We start from the raw sequence: 17,180 nt of genomic DNA, 5'->3' as shown, positions 1-17,180 counted from the left end.
TTCTTTACTTCTATTAAAAGTCTTCTTGTAAGAAAACTGAATGCTTTTTCATTGTTCCCAGATCCAAGGGTTTGGGTCTGTGGTCACTTATGCAAATTGGTGAGGATTTTTACCAAACCTTCCCCAGGAAGTGGGGTGCAAGGGTTGGGAGGATTTTGGGGGGGAAGACGTGTCCAAACTACGTTTCCCAGTAAACCCAGTTAGAAGTTGGTGGTGGCAGTGGAGATCCAGGGACAAAGGATAAAATTAATTTGTACCTTGGGAAAGTTTTAACCTAAGCTGGTGAAAGTAGGCTTAGGAGGTTTTCATGCAGGTCCCCACATCTGTACCCTAGAGTTCAGAGTGGGGGAGGAACCTTGACAGCAGCCATAGCAGCTCCTGTTCCAACCCCCTCCTTGGTGTTGTGGTAGAGGGTGTGGCCAGGAGAAAGGAGTCCCTGTACACAGCACTTCACAGCTGCCTTAAACGCTCCTTGGAACTTGGCAGATGGTGTAATTTATAGCAGCCCTTAAACTGCTTTCACTTATACTGATGGACTGGCCCAGTTCAAGACTGGAGAAGCACAAAGTGGTTTAAGCATTTTTATTACCTTGTGTGACTGATTTGGAGCTGCTTTGCAATAATGTGTTATTCTAGAATACTGTATGTTGACCTGATTATTGGAATGGTTGCTGTATGACTACATTGGTAGAATAGCGGGGTATCACAGGTTAACACTGCGCCTTTCAGGGGGAGTAGGGACAGTGCACCTGTGCCTCATCCACTGCTTCCAGTTTGAACTTAAAAGAGGGCACCTTGGCCAGGAAGAGACTCAATGAGGCAGGGCTACTTGGGAGAAAGAGATGAGAGGGGCCGGAGATTGCATGTGAGTGGTTCCTGGGAGAAAGGCTGAAGCTAGGAGAGCAGAAAGAGGAGTTTGCAGACTGGTGTCCCCAAGCCAGAGCGAGCAGAAGGCTAGAGAGCAGGGATGGAGTTAACATCTTGGAGGTAAGTCAGAGAGCCAGAACCAAGGGCTGCAGAGGTCTAAAAGCAAGAGAGGAGTGGAGGAGCTTACCTGCTGACATCTTCAAGGCTGAAGAGCTAGATACAGAGGAACAGTGAGAGGACCAGTGGGAGTGAGGGATGTTCCCAGCAGAGAAATTCTGGGGGTTTCCACAATGCACAGCAGGGTTGCACTCCAGCTATATGGGCTGGAGTGGCTGTCCTGGGTCAGAGGGACAGAATAGGACTGACGTAGTCTGGGCATGGCCAGAGGCACCGGTATGGCATCAAGGGATGAGATGTCAGGAGTTCTAATGTTGCACTGGGGTGAGAAACAGACTATATCTTTGGGACTTTTGTTATTGACTATTTTGCACAAGCTTTTTATAACAAACCAGCCTCAAGGAGGGTATTACTGCATCAAGAGAGCCTGAAGTAAGTTATTGGGTTACAAGAGAGGACGGATAATGAAGCAAGACACTGCAGAGCCACCTCAGGCCGTGAGGGGGCATTCAGATGTCCTCCTTGTTACAGGGGGCTATTGCGGAGGAAAAACAACCAGGAAAGAGACAGAATGGCTCAAGATAAGTCACCACTCAGCAAATGCTTGAGGGTTGTTAAAAGAAAATACCAGGACTGAAAAAGGCCTGGGAACATTAGAGATCAAAAGAACTATAGTAGGGTTTAGGGACTCTCCTTCAGGAGAGGGGAGTAATTGTCTGAGGGAACCAGAGTGACACACAGACCCCAGCAGGGTATGTCTGAAGAAGATAGGCCTGCATCCGTTACCATCAGGGGATGGTAAAACTTCTCGGTAGGATAGACATAAGAGTAGACTTTTTAAAAATCCTTTTTCTCTAAATGCTTTGTTCCTATTGTTAAAATATATAATACTTTGTTTCAAGAAGGCTATTTTGTCACTGTATACCACTGGTCACAAACTTCTGAAGGGAAAAACTGCAGGTGTCTGAACTCAGTCAGACTTGCTGGATAAGAATGGTCAATACCCAGAGCCAGGACTAAGCGGGGGAGAAAAGCAGAATTCCACCTAATGAGAGGTAAAGGCATGAGGCTGACATGTGAGGGAGTGTGCTGAGAAAGACCAGAAAGGGGACAGAGCTGCATCTAGTCCTGCAACTGAACAGTTTGTTTTTAAATTACCACACATTTGTGTTTAAACCATCACAGGCCAAATGTCCTCCATCACAGGCCAAATGCCCTTCCTGTGTGATCCTGCTGTAAAGTCGTAATGCCAGATTTGTAAAATTAAAATGATTTTCCTAGCAGTAGACTCTGATATTACTTTAGTGTAAGATTGAGCAGAAGGTCACACTGGGATGTGAAGAAGAATGCCCTTATAAAACACAACTATCTTCAACACTACCAAAGGAAATTGAAAAATATTAGCCAGTATATTTTTTTAAATTATAGACTGCTTTATTTTAGACTTTCCTTTATATATAGACTTTCCTTTCAGTTTTCAAATGATCCAGTTGAATATCTGCAGTGGACTCTAACTACTATTGTAAATTTTTATAAGACTAAAATGTCTTTCTAAACAATTAATAGAATTGTTGTTTTACAACATATATTAAGTACTTAGGAGTTGTAATTTCTACAGCCTGTTGACTTGGATTGCTCAATCCACTTGGAACTTCCTCCTTACCTCCCTCCAAGATATTAAGTCACTTCCTCTTTAAATAAAAACACTTTCCTGTCTCTTTAGGTGGTAACTGACACACACATACAACCATTTTGTGGTACAGCATATGAAGGATTATATTTAAAAATGAACTATTACATATATTTCTTATTTACTTCTAAAAGTCAAAATCAGGGATTAGTGAAATTTCAATTTGTGCTGTCATTGTGACTGTGTTAAAATTATTTAAATAGTTACAAATAGGTTCTCTGTAGTCTAAAATATACATTTTAAGGGAACTTTTAATCCACCTTTAATCCACAACAAAAGATAAAAACCATTTTAGAACTTCAGATAAAATGATAAACAACTTGTTCAACTAAATTGCTTTTATTTGCAGTACAGAAAATAAAAACATGTTTTCTCTTCCAGTATGCAATGAATGAATGTATGTGAATCTTGCTTTTAGTAAAATATTTTAGGTCAGATTCTTTGCTGGTGACATGGGTGAAACGCCACTAAAAATAATGGAACTGTGCAGAGAATTTGATCCATTATTTTTAGTATAAATAAAAGATTTGGATTGTGGGCCTACTTTTGATTAATTTCTTAGGTAACTCACTAAATTCATTTTAAGCTTCCTAAAGATGTCAAAAGCACTCAGCATTGTATTTGCATAACATTCAGTTTTTAATCATCTATCTCACATATGATCTAGAGACTGACTACTACATGGTAGGAAAGAATAGAGAAGTATTATGTCTTTCTTAAGTACTTTGGAGATACTCATGTATTATGGGATGACTGGAAAAAGGGTAATGTAGTGCCCATCTTTAAAAAAGGGAAGAAGTAGGATCTGGGGAACTACAGGCCAATCAGCCTCACCTCAGTCCCTGGGAAAATCATGGAGTAGGTCCTCAAGGAATCAGTCCTGAAGCACTTACACGAGAGGAAAGTGATCAGGAACAGTCAGCATGGATTCACCAAGGGCAAGTCATGCCTGACTAACCTAATTGCCTTCTATGATGAGATAACTGGCTCTGTGGATGAGGGGAAAGCAGCGGACGTGTTATTCCTTGACTTTAGCAAAGCTTTTGACACGGTCTCCCACAGTATTCTTGCCAGCAAGTTAAAGAAGTATGGGCTGGATGAATGGACTATAAGGTGGATAGAAAGTTGGCTAGATCCTCGGGCTCAACGGGTAGTGATCAATGTCTGCATGTCTAGTCGGCAGTCAGTATCAAGCGGAGTGCCTCAAGGTCGGTCCTGGGGCTGGTTTTGTTCAATATCTTCATTAATGATCTGGAGGATGGTGTGGATTGCACCCCCAGCAAGTTTGCAGATGACACTAAACTGGGAGGAGTGGTAGATAAGCTGGAGGGTAGGGAGAGGATACACAGGGACCTAGATAATTAGAGGATTGGGCCAAAAGAAATCTGATGAAGTTCAACAAGGACAAGTGCAGAGTCTTGCACTTAGGACGGAAGAATCCCATGCACTGCTACAGACTAGGGACCGAGCGGCTAGGCAGCATGGCCCAGGCTGCAGAACCTGGCCCATGCTGCAGAAAAGGACCTAGGGGTTACAGTGGACAAGAAGCTGGATATGAGTCAACAGTGTGCCCTTATTGCCAAGAAGGCTAACGGCATTTTGGGCTGTATAAGTAGGAGCATTGCCAGCAGATCGAGGGATGTGATCGTTCCCCTCTATTCAGCATTGGTGAGGCCTCATCTGGAGTACTGTGTCCAGTTTTGGGCCCTGCACTACAAGAAGGATGTGGAAAAATTGGAAAGAGTCCAGAGGAGGGCAACAAAAATGATTAGGGGGCTGGAGTACATGATTTATGAGGAGAGGCTGAGGAAACTGGGATTATTTAGTCTGCAGAAGAGAAGAATGAGGGGGGATTTGATAGCTGCTTTCAACTGCCTAAAAGGGGGGTCCAAAGAGGATGGATCTAGAACTGTTCTCAGTGGTAGCAGATGGCAGAACAAAGAGTAATGGTCTCAAGTTGCAGTGGGGGAGGTTTAGGTTGGATATTAGGAAAAACTTTTTCACTAGGAGGGTGGTGAATCACTGGAATGCGTTACCTAGGGAGGTGGTGGAATCTCCTTCCTTTGAAGTTTTTAAGATCAGGCTTGACAAAGCCCTGGCTGGGATGATTTAGTTGGGGATTGGTCCTGCTTTGAGCAGGGGGTTGGACTAGATGACCTCCTGAGGTCCCTTCCAACCCTGGTATTCTGTGATTCTGTGGGTGCTAACAAAAGAAACTGGATGAATCGTTGAAGGCTGGTGAGGGTAGATCATATGTTTAAATACCAATGGCTCAAATTCATCCCTGGTGCAATTCACCAGGAGTTACACTAGGGAACCTGGCCCATGCTTCTCCACCTTACTGTCTCCACAACCTTTACTTGATCAGAAGTAGTATTCAGGGATAACTATCCTAGTTCAAGGTGAATTTCAAGACTTGAAGTTACGACACTGGACTAAATTCAACCCGGGTAAAGCAGTGCAGTCCTCCTGATTTTTATATGTATGAGTTGGTCCACTGGGCCCAGTTTTGCCTTCACTTAACATATCTACAATCCATTAACTTCAATGGGGCTAAATAGGTGTAATTAAGGGTCGAATTTGACCCATTTATTCCAGATGGGAAAGCCTGCCTCTGTGTTCTGTTTTAGCACCACCTGTAATTTAATCAAACTACCTTGCTGCCACTAAATCATTCTTAATTATATTACTATACAAAGGCTGACTAAAATTTGCACATGGATGAATTGTTTGTCCCCAGGAAGCAAAAATGTTAGAACAAACATAAAACCCAACCCTTATACATTGTTTTAAGTGCTTATTCACATGCAGTGAAACTTTCGATTTTTGTAATAGTGATACTTATGTCACCTTCGCTGTACTCTTGAAACTGACTTAAAACTGTTTTCTCACACACATTCTACATCGTTGTCAGGAAACTTAACAAATGTCTGTTATCTAGGTTGAGTTCCACATCAGAGCAGCTTTAAGCTTGGGTATAAAATGCAGCTGTTCAAATGAAATCAGACTTGCCACTTAGGAAGGCATAAAAAGGGATAAACGCATTATGGAATTAAAAATAGTTGGCTTAGTGGGCCTTTTGTCTCCACATCACTGGTCTGAATCCAGCCCATGTCAATAATAATTAATTTCAAAATCATTATAATTTCATGGCTATCATGAAATGAGAGAGTGGTCTCAGTTCAGTTTGGGTACACTTGAAGAAAATCTGCACTAATTGTTAGTTTCGGCAAAAAACACAAGGACTGAATGTAAGCATGGAAACTGAACTGCCCTTTCTGCCATCAGGTGATTTATCTAGGTCTAGGATGAGGCACAGTGGTAGGAGCTTATACTGGTGCTGCCTCTGCCGGATCTATTATATGGGAAGATTAAATATATCATTGTGACATTCCCCTCTAGTGTTATCCGGACCGGTGATTTACTAGGTAACTACAATCCTCGATTGATCTGCTCTTTGGATTGTGCAACCGAATGACACTAGCCAGTATCTCCAGTCCCAGACATAACCCTAGGAAACTCTGTCTTGCAGTGTCCAGTTATGCCTGCTGGATGCTGCAAGCTTATATGAGTTTGGCAATTTAACAAAGAAATTCATAAATACCAGGCTTGTTATCCCAAGGGGAGTCTCTGACACACTTCAAACCAAACACACTGCTTCAGGTAGAATAAACAAACAGATTTATTGACTACAAAGATAAATTTTAAGTGATTATAAGTCAAAGCATAACAAGTCAGATTTGGTCAAATGAAATAAAAGCAAAATACATTCTAAGCTGATCTTAACATTTTCAATGCCCTTACAAACTTAGAGGCTTCTCACCACAGGTTGGCTGGTTGCTCTTCAGCCAGGCTCTCCCCTTTGATCAACACTTCAGTTGCTTGGTGTGGTATTTGTAGTTGTAGGTGGAAGAGAGAGAGAGAGAGAGAGAGAGAGAGAGCATGGCAAATGTCTCTCCCTTTTATCATGTCCTTTCTTCCCTCTTGGTTTTGCTCCCCCCGCTTCAGAATCAGGTGAGCATTACCTCATCGCAATCCCATACTGACCAAAGGTAGGGGTTGACTCTCTCGAACATATCCTTTTGTTGCTATCTAGGCCAGCATCCTTTGTTTCTGTGAGGCTGGCCTGGGTTTGTCTCATACCTGCCCTGATGAGGTGTGAACTGCCTCTCTCCTCTTGGAGAGTTTTTGCCTGGGCTTATTTTAAGCCACGAGGATACATTTTCAGCCTCGTAACTATATACATGAAATTATAACCTATAACATTACTGTAACAATTACTATAATATCACTATAACAACAATGCTCATTGCATCATGAGCCTTCTGAAGACACCCAACATGACAAACTTTGCATTGGATACCACACAATCATTTTACAAGGATGAACAGGGGGTGCTCGGTGGTCCCCCGAGGTGCAGTCATTTATATCAAATACTGTTTTGAACAACAAAGGAAACTGAGAATTTTCACATATGTATTTTTCAGTTACTAATAAGCTGAGAATTGTGAACTATAGATCTACAGCCCCATCAATCCCTTCTGAGTCAAGTGTTTTAGAAGTAGAGCTATTTGCTTGCTAGGCAGCAGACGGAACCCAAGTGCAGGGACCTAGGCAGTTCACAAAGGATGAACTTTTGTCTAGGCCTTGTGCTGACCCTTTGCAAAGGGGTAAACTTCACCATGAAGATACAATTCTGCAAACCTTACTTAATGCAAGAAGTCACATAGCTCATCTTTCTTCCACAGGACAGAAGCGACTTTGTCTGTACAAACTGCAAGCTGGTCTCCACATTGGAAGAGAAGGTTCCAGGTCTGGAGAAACAAGTATCGACCCTGTGTTGCATAAGAGAAACTGAAGATTTCCTGGACAGACGTCAGGATATGCTTCTACGGACACAATGTTCTGAAGATTCAGAGCAGGCTGCACAGCAGGGACAGAAGGACAGTGAAGAAATTTGGCAGCATGTGACCTCCAGAAGAAGAAAGGGGAGCATCCATGTACCAGCAATGCAGATACAGGTAAGCAACCGTTTTCATGTTCTCTCCACAGGTACTAATGCGGAGAGTGGACTAGATGATACATCTGAGGGAAGGGAACAGAAGGAGACTCCGCCGATTGGAAGGCATGAGATGCACTGTTCTAGGGATGGGGGTTCCACGACCACCACTCCCAAAAGAAGGAGGCGGGTGGTGGTGGTCGGGGACTTCCTCCTCAGGGGGACTGAGTCATCTATCTGCCGCCCCGACCGGGAAAACTGAGAAGTCTGCTGCTTGCCAGGAGCTAGGATTCACGATGTGACGGAGAGACTGCCGAGACTCATCAAGCCCTCAGATCGCTACCCCTTCCTGCTTCTCCACGTGGGCACCAATGATACTGCCAAGAATGACCTTGAGCGTATCACTGCAGACTATGTGGCTCCGGGAAGAAGGATAAAGGAGTTTGAGGTGCAAGTGCTGTTCTTGTACATCCTCCCTGTGCAAGGAAAAGGCCCGGGAAGAGACCGTTGAATCGTGGAAGTCAATGAATGGCTACGCAGGTGGTGTCGGAGAGAAGGCTTTAGATTCTTTGACCAGTGGATGGTGTTCCAAGAAGGAGGAGTGCTAGGCAGAGACGGGCTCCACCTAACGAAGAGAGGGAAGAGCATCTTCGCAAGCAGGCTGGCTAACCTAGTGAAGAGCTCTTTAAACTAGGTTCACCGGGGGAAGGAGACTAAAGCCCTGAGGTAAGTAGGGAAGTGGGATACTGGGAAGAACCACGAGCAGGAGAGCGCGAGAGGGGAGGGCTCCTGCCTCATACTGAGAAAGCAGGACGATCAGCAAGTTATCTTAAGTGTCTATACACAAATGAAAGAAGCCTGGGAAACAAGCAGGGAGAACTGGAAGTCCTGGCACAGTCAAAGAATTATGATGTGACTGGAATAACAGAGACTTGGTGGGATAACTCACATGACTGGAGTACTGTCATGGATGGATATAAACTGTTCAGGAAGGACACGCAAAGCAGAAAACGTGGGGGAGTTGCATTGTATGTAAGAGAGCAGTATTACTACTCAGAGCTCCGGTATGAAACTGCAGAAAAACCTGAGAGTCTCTGGATTAAGTTTAGAAGTACGAGCAACAAGGGCGATGTTGTGGTGGGAATCTTCTGTAGACCACTGGACCAGGGGGATGAGGTGGACGAGGCTTTCTTCTGGCAACTAATGGAAGTTACTAGATCGCAGGCCCTGGTTCTCATGGGAGACTTCAATCACCTTGATATCTGCTGGGAGGGCAATACAGCAGTACACAGACAATCCAGGAAGTTATTGGAAAGTGTAGGGGACAATTTCCTGGTGCAAGTGCTGGAGGAACCAACCTAGGGGCAGAGCTCTTCTTGACTTGCTGCTCACAAACCGGGAAGAATTAGTAGGGGAAGCAAAAGTGGATGGGAACCTGCGAGGCAGTGACCATGAGATGGTTGACACAAGGAAGAAAGGAGAGCAGTAGAATACAGACCCTGGACTTCAGAAAAGCAGACTTTGACTCCCTCAGGGAACTGATGGGCAGCATCCTCTGGGAGAATAACATGAGGGGGAAAGGAGTCCAGGAGAGATGGCTGTATTTTAAAGAATCCTTATTGAGGTTACAGGGACAAACCATCCTGATGTGTAGAAAGAATAGTAAATATGGCAGGCGACCAGCCTGGCTTAACAGTGAAATCCTTGCTGATCTTAAACACAAAAAAGAAGCTTACAGGAAGTGGAAGATAGGACAAATGACCAGGGAGGAGTATAAAAATATTGCTCAGGCATGCAGGAGTGAAACCAGTAAGGCCAAATCACACCTGGAGTTGCAGCTAGCAAGAGATGTTAAGAGTAACAAGAAGGGTTTCTTCAGGTATGTTAGCAACAAGAAGAAAGTCAAGGAAAGTGTGGGCCCCTTACTGAATGAGGGAGGCAACCTAGTGACAGAGGATGTGGAAAAAGCTAATGTACTCAATGCTTTTTTTGCCTCTGTCTTCACAAACAAGGTCAGCTCCCAGACTACTGCACTGGGCAGCACAGCATGGGGAGGAGGTGACCAGCCCTCTGTGGACAAAGAAGTGGTTTGGGACTATTTGGAAAAGCTGGATGAACACAAGTCCACGGGGCTGGATGCGCTGCATCCGAGAGTGCTAAAGGAGTTGACGGATGTGATTGCAGAGCCATTGGCCATTATCTTTGAAAACTCATGGCGATCGGGGGAAGTCCCGGACGACTGGAAAAAGGGTAATGTAGTGCCCATCTTTAAAAAAGGGAAGAAGGAGGATCCGGGGAACTACAGGCCGGTAAGCCTCACTTCAGTCCCTGCAAAAATCATGGAGCAGGTCCTCAAGGAATCAATTCTGAAGCACTTAGAGGAGAGGAAAGTGATCAGGAACAGTCAGCATGGATTCACCAAGGGCAAGTCATGCCTGACTAATCTAGTTGCCTTCTATGATGAGATAACTGGCTCTGTGGATGAGGGGAAAGCAGTGGACGTGTTATTCCTTGACTTTCGCAAAGCTTTTGACACGGTCTCCCACAGTATTCTTGCCCCAAGTTAAAGAAGTATGGGCTGGATGAATGGACTATAAGGTGGATAGAAAACTGGCTAGATCCTTGGGCTTAACGGGTAGTGATCAATGGCTCCATGTCTAGTTGGCAGCCGATATCAAACGGAGTGCCCCAAGGTTCGGTCCTGGGGCTGGTTTTGTTCAATATCTTCATTAATGATCTGGAGGATGGTGTGGATTGCACCCTTAGCAAGTTTGCAGATGATACTAAACTGGGAGGAGAGGTAGATACGGTGGAGGGTAGGGATAGGATACAGAAGGCCCTAGAGAAATTAGAGGATTGGGCCAAAAGAAATCTGATGAGGTTCAACAAGGACAAGTGCAGAGTCTTGCACTTAGGATGGAAGAATCCCATGCACTGCTACAGACTAGGGACCGAATGGCTAGGCAGCAGTTCTGCAGAAAAGGACCTAGGGGTTACAGTGGACGAGAAGCTGGATATGAGTCAACAGTGGGCCTTGTTGCCAAGAAGGCCAATGGTATTTTGGGCTGTATAAGTAGGGGCATTGCTAGCAGATCGAGGGCCATGATCATTCCCCTCTATTTGACATTGGTGAGGCCTCATCTGGAGTACTGTGTCCAGTTTTGGGCCCCACACTAGAAGAAGGATGTGGAAAAATTGGAATGAGTCCAGAGGAGGGCAACAAAAATGCTTAGGGGGCTGGAGTACATGACTTATGAGGAGAGGCTGAGGAAACTGGGATTGTTTAGTCGCGGAAGAGAATAGTGAAGGGGGATTTGACAGCTGCTTTCAACTACCTGAAAGGGGGTTCCAAAGAGGATGGATCTAGAACTGTTCTCAGTGGTAGCAGATGGCAGAACAAAGAGTAATGGTCTCAAGTTGCAGTGAGGGAGGTCTAGGTTGGATATTAGAAAACACTGTTTCACTAGGAGGGTGGTGAAGCACTGGGTAACCTAGGGAGGTGGTGGAATCTCCATCCTTAGAGGTTTCTAAGGCCTGGCTTGACAAAGCCCTGGCTAGGATGATTTAGTTGGGGATTGGTCCTGCTTTGAGCAGGGGGTTGGACTAGATGACCTCCTGAGGTCCCTTCCAACCCTGATATTCTATGATTCTATGTAAATATCTCCACTGAATGGGACTGCTCATTTGGGTATATAGAATGCAATGTAAGTAAATGTGGTAGAATTGGGCCCTGAAGTTAGAAAGTGTATTTGGTGCTTTTTATTTTATACTTAAATAAGGAGAGAGAGAATTTCCCATTTACACCGTTCCTTTTTCTGTGTCACACCTAGATGAATTTGTAGTTTGCATCTCACTGTGAATGTCCCCATAAATTGACCTCTAAACAATATATATGAAATCAAGGAATGTGTGTGTCCATGATCCAAAGGTATGCAGTTTGGAAGAGTAGAGGATTATGCCATTAGAGAGGCAATGAAATGTGAGACTCTGCTAGCTTGTCCTAGCTGTGGTGACTGTGTTGATTTAGTTAAACTGGTGCTAAAGGTTCTGTAGACACACTTATTTCTGTTTAAACCAGTCTTATTTCAGTTTAATTTAAATTGATTAGGAATTGGTTTAAAAACTAATTTAAATTAAACCAGTACAACTTCCACGCCTAGAGAAGGCTACAGTCAGTGTGATAATAGTACTCATCAATGCTTTGAAAACCAATTTGGGATGCTTTGCTTATGAAAGGCAAGACAGTGCCATGAAACTTACTGTGTACGGGTCTTTTGAATAACAACTTAAAAACAGGGGTCTTGTCATCTCTGCATGGACATGGAATAATCAAGGTATTTTTTGTGCATAGGGCATTTTTTTCCTCTGGTACTTTTGGCCAAAATTTCATTCCTCTTTTGCACCCCCTCCACCAATTCTGCTATTGAGTGGCATACTGACCGGTCACCACCTTCCATTCCATCAGTGGCTGTATTTCAGTGGTGGTGTCTGTATAGTGAGTAAGTGCTATATAAACAGAACATTTTATATAAAAGTCTTAAATGTAGATATGGTATCCCGTAGATATTCTTTAATGTTGACTTCCTTATTTTATGATTCTGAGAAGTATAACTGACTAAAATGAAAAGGAGTACTTGTGGCACCTTAGAGACTAACCAATTTATTTGAGCATAAGCTCAAATAAAATAAGTAAATAAAATAATAAAATAAAACAGTCATAAAATGACTGTTCTTCCTGTTCACCAGTGGACTGATCCAGCAAGGTGATGATCTCTAGCTAAGACGTACTGAGGACCCTCAATTCACCTTGGAGACAAGGGAAGTTGCGGGTGCATTTTGCAATAGTTGGTGCTCAACATCACAGAATCAGGTCCTAAATTTTATTTAATGCATTTAAGGTTGGCCTGGCCTTGACTATTAGAAATTGTCGAATCATTAAACTGAGCCCCAAAAATTGATGAAGAAATTAGCCTGGCGTTATTCCAAATTCTTTTTCAGAGTTTAAGTTTTTAGCTGTGTCACTCATGGGGCTGACTCATCCCACCATTTATAAACCTAATGCAGGTTGGAGAGCTACTGTATATAGCCACTGTGCAGAGAGAGATGTGATTCGCTCATTACTTCATCTATAGCAGCAAGACACCACAGCAGCCTGTCAGTGTCTGACAAAGAGGATTCTTCCAGCCTCTCCTTGTCCCTCCGCCCCTCGCAGAAAAAGTTTTGTGCCACAAAATGTCTGGCACGCAGCAGATTGTTGTCTGAAGCGCAGACTAGGAGCTATTGCTGATCCTCCTAGGGGCGGCACCCTGAAATGGACCCATCCTTTCCCCCTCCTTTTATCTCCGCTATACAGCCTCCCCTCCCCGCTGTACACACAGAACCCCACCCCTCACCGCCCCATTCACAGAGCGCCCCCACTCTCTGCAGCCATACAGACCATCCTCTCCCCCTCAGACACAAAGAGCTCCCATTCTCCCCAGCCCCCCTCAGTTACAGAAACCCCTCTTTCCCTTTACAGTAAGACACCAACCTTCAGACGCACGCAGTCCCCGTGCCCATCCCCACATCACACACACAGCTCCCCTCAGAAACACACATACCCCCGCCACAGAGTCTCCCTCCCTCCCCCTGCCCAACACAGGCTCCCCACCCTTCAGGGCTCGCCCCACCCACATTCTCTGCACCGAACTTCACCCGACTTTTCTATTCCTGTTCTGCCTCCAGCATCCATGCCCTGTTGAATATTCATAAGGCGGAGGCGAAGGCGGCGGTAGCAGCCTCTTATTGGTTCCCCGAGTGTGACCCTGCTTCCTTTCCCCCTCCCATTGGCTAGCCAGGCTATCCCTCTCTACTCTCGTGAAGCGGGGCGTCAGCTCTGCCTCTGCTCCCCAATCTGACTCAACAGGGCGTGGAGGTTCGGCTCGGCACCGCGACAGCTGCGCAACCCCCCGCCAGTGCGAGCAGCCCAAGGAGCTGGCGGAGAAAGCCCCGCTCACTCATTGTTCCTGCGGCCCTAGCACCATGGATGAGCCGGACCAGTTCCCTCTGGTCTCCTCCTCCGGCCCAGCCCGGCCGCAGCAGCCCTACTTCCAGTACCAGTTCGTGCGGGACCCCGAGGAGGAGGAAGTGGAAGACGACGACGACGAGGAGGACTTCGACGAGGTGATGGAGAGGAAGCTGCCGGCCATGGCCGCGGCCCCCGCCCCGCTGCTGGACCTCGGAGGCTCCGGGGAGACCCTCCGCCCTATAGCCCCCGAGCAGCCTCAGCCGCAACCGGACAGGAGACCTCCCGCCGTCTCCTCCTTCTCCAGCCCGCTCCCCCCGCCTGAGCCCCCCGCCTCCCTGCCTCCCAAACCGGAGCCCCCTGCCCGCAGCTCCTTGCCGACACACCCCGCCGCTGCTCCCAGGAGAAGGGGATCGTCCTCCGGCTGTGCTGGTAAGTGCCATCCCCCGCATCCCACCCAGCGGCCCGGTTCCTGCTCCGAGGGAGGGGAGTAGCCGCGCTAGAGGGCGTGGCTGGCTTTGCGGCGGGGGTGCGTTGGAGCTAGAGGGGCTGTGGCGGGGAGAGGAAGGGGCACCCCGGCTCCCACACTCTGCTTCCCTAGCAACGCCGGCGGCCCCAGTCTGCAGCAGCCGTGCGGAACAGGGAGTTTCCCCTTTGTCCGCAGCCTTTGCTGGCCTCCTGAGGCTCCTCGGGTCCTAGTCTGGGACATGGCCGGACTCGGTGACCCCGGGAGCGAGGTGTGCGTGCGAGGGGGATGCTGCCCGCAGCAGCCTGGGAACAAGAGCCACATGAGTCTCTCCACCTCCCGCTGCTGCTGCCCGCTCATCCTCCTCTAGCTCATCTCTTTTCTGTCCGCTGCCTCCCCCACGCCGCCTTCTTCACTCCCCCGCTCCCTTCTTGGCTGTTCCCACCTCCTCCTCCTGCCCGTCGCGCCCCGGGACTTAGAGCTGCTGATTCAGGGCAGATTCTCGTCTTTGTCTTTTTAAATAATGTATATTAAATGGGGGACGGGAAAAACGCTGCGTTGGCTGCTGCTTCTCACTGGGCTCTGCGCGGTGCAGTGGTGCGCATTTTTTGTCTTCAAGTCTCTTGTCGCTGTCTGGAGACAAGGGTGGTGGCGAAGCTGCTTGTTCCACCCGTCCATTGTCCCCCAGCGCCCCACCTCCTCGACCCCGCCGCTCATGCTGGGCGGAGACTGGCTGAGTGGAGCGCCTCCCTCCTTTGGTGCCACGCCTAAGAAAAGTGGGGGCGACTTCGTGCTGCGTGCCGCCGCCCGGTTTCCTCAGACGCAGTCGCAACGCAGCTGCTGTAATAGCAGTAGTGGAGAGCCCAGGCAGACCTCGTATTGTTGCTGGGTGTTGTCTGTAGTGGAAACCCTCCCCCATATTCCAAACTAGGGAGGGACAGTGGGGAATTCATTTGAAAAAAATGACTAAAGCTAAGAGCTAATTAGAGCGCATTAGATATTAGAGGAGTGGTGCTGTTAAAATGGGCGACACAACCGAACAGCGTGGAGCTGGTGGATTCTTTAAGTATTAAATTCAAAAGCTGTCTGAGACCTAATTGTTTCCCTGTTTTCCCTGTCTGTGTCATTTATTCCTCTTCTGGGATTTTTTTTTGTTTTGCATTTAATAACTAAATTATCTATTGCTGTAAAAATAATTTGTGGTGTTTTTACTAGTACAGTGATAGTCCTAGATCTTTAGTATTCTTAGTGACCAGTAATGTGAACCTACTGCAGTGTTAGGATCACTTTGTATCCTGCCCCAGAATATATATGTGTGTGTTTAAAGTACTATTTGGTACTGGGTGGGGAAGAAAAAGGGGGAAGAGAAAAACAACTTTCCTCCTGTCTTAAGTCATTCTCACAGGGATGTAGTCAGGCAAAATGTAAATAGATAACTTCCTCCACACATACCCTTACAAAGAGTGCAATAAAATTTTGTTTGTACATGGCTTCTTTATTGTAAATTCTGTGTTGTTTGCTAAAAACTATCAAAATTAAAATGAAACCTCCCCCCAAAAGAAAATGAATGTAATACAAAAGCATATGCTGAGTACTAAAGACATATATAGGTATGCATGTTATTACAGGTATGGAAATAGATCACAACCTCCCATCCCTCACTTCCAGCATAGGGCTGTTAGAGACCACAAATGGCCTTGTTCTTGGTTCTGTTTCATTGTAGAGACAGCATCTCCAACAGTAGAGTGCTCCTTACATCATGGTGAGTACTGGTTCAGTGCTGATACAGACTAAAGTGCTGACGCTTATTGAGCTACCACCTGCACTCCTAATAGTACTGAGGCTTTCTTTGAAAGTCTCCAATCCCACGTACTGACCAGCATAGCTCTGTCTAATCTATGATAGTGCTTATTGCCATTTTATTTTAGCACCAGTCATGCTTAGTTGAAACTTGACAAGATCATAGCCAAAGAAGTGTGACTTCTTTTTCAATAATAAAAGTGAAGAAATCAAGATGCCTCATAATTATGTTATCCTTAACTCATAATGACCCATGTGCAATAATACATAAGCAAGGCAAAGATACAAAAGTGCTGTAATACCTAGGTACAGTGGTGGGAATAAAGACTCTCAGTGAGATGGACTTCTTAAACAAATGTTTCTTCTGGGTTTTAGGTTAATTTGTTACGCATCTTTTAGAAGAACTTTGTTAAAAGGACACCAATGTAAAAATTGCACTTCCTTCTAAAAATACTGTCACTTACAATTCTTACATTTGGCATCAGAGATTACTGTAACTGAAGGAAATTTGTAATGTAAACTTTTCCTGTTGTTTCAGTTTATTTAATTTGTATATTTGACAGCATTGTGTGAAGACAGATTTGCTGGTTTCTTTTCATGTAGTTAGTTTTTCTGTTTGTATGGGTCCTTCACAAGCAAGTGGGCTGAGGTGTATAGGGGAAGGGATAATAGTTGATGGCCGAGTAGAAATTTTGCCCAGGAAAAGTGCCTTTGAGTAGGAATGGGGAAGTGCTTGAGCAGAGTGGGGAGGAAGGAACAGAGAAGGCCCCTTGCACTCCTTTTAGCAGGAGGTAGGGGGCAGAGTTCCTGAATCTGTTGTTTTTCAGAGAAAGGGAAAGGCAGGGAGCAGAGCAGTTCCTGAGCCATTTCTTCTTTATAAAGTAGAAATGATGTATAAAACAGAGGATTTGGATGCAACAGGATGATGATGACCTGGGTGGTATTTTCAGAGAGAGACCAGACGTTAATAAGAAGGGTGTAAAACTTCACTTGGAAGGGGCAGAATTTATTGAAGACAAAATTAAAGTAGTGGTGCAGAATTGACTGATGTAAATTTGTTAGTCTCTAAGGTGCCACAAGTACTCCTTTTCTTTTTGATGTAGGATGGGCTCTTTTGGGAAAGCATGGCTTTTAGGTAGGGGGCACGGCAGCCCTGTGGTTTACTCATGCTAGTAGCCTTAGTCTTTGTCTAGTAAGCAGTAGGGAAATATTTTGAGTACTTGTTTCTGAAACTACT

General features: G+C 45.6%; 1 protein-coding gene across 1 annotated transcript in view; it reads left to right on the top strand.

Annotated features, from left to right (window-relative positions):
* Positions 1-13,490: 13,490 nt before the first annotated feature.
* Positions 13,491-17,180, top strand: part of RTN4 (reticulon 4) — a 66,194-nt gene continuing 62,504 nt past the window's right edge. The window contains exon 1 of the mRNA XM_074949455.1: positions 13,491-14,109. Coding sequence (XP_074805556.1) covers positions 13,695-14,109 — 415 coding nt within the window. The 5' untranslated portion in view covers positions 13,491-13,694. The remainder of the gene's footprint in view (positions 14,110-17,180) is intronic.

Source organism: Natator depressus, chromosome 3 (genome assembly GCF_965152275.1).
Source record: "Natator depressus isolate rNatDep1 chromosome 3, rNatDep2.hap1, whole genome shotgun sequence".
Classification (NCBI taxonomy): Eukaryota; Metazoa; Chordata; order Testudines; family Cheloniidae; genus Natator; species Natator depressus.
The sequence above is the reverse complement of the archived record's forward strand: the minus strand, read 5'-3'. Positions and strand labels throughout refer to the sequence as shown.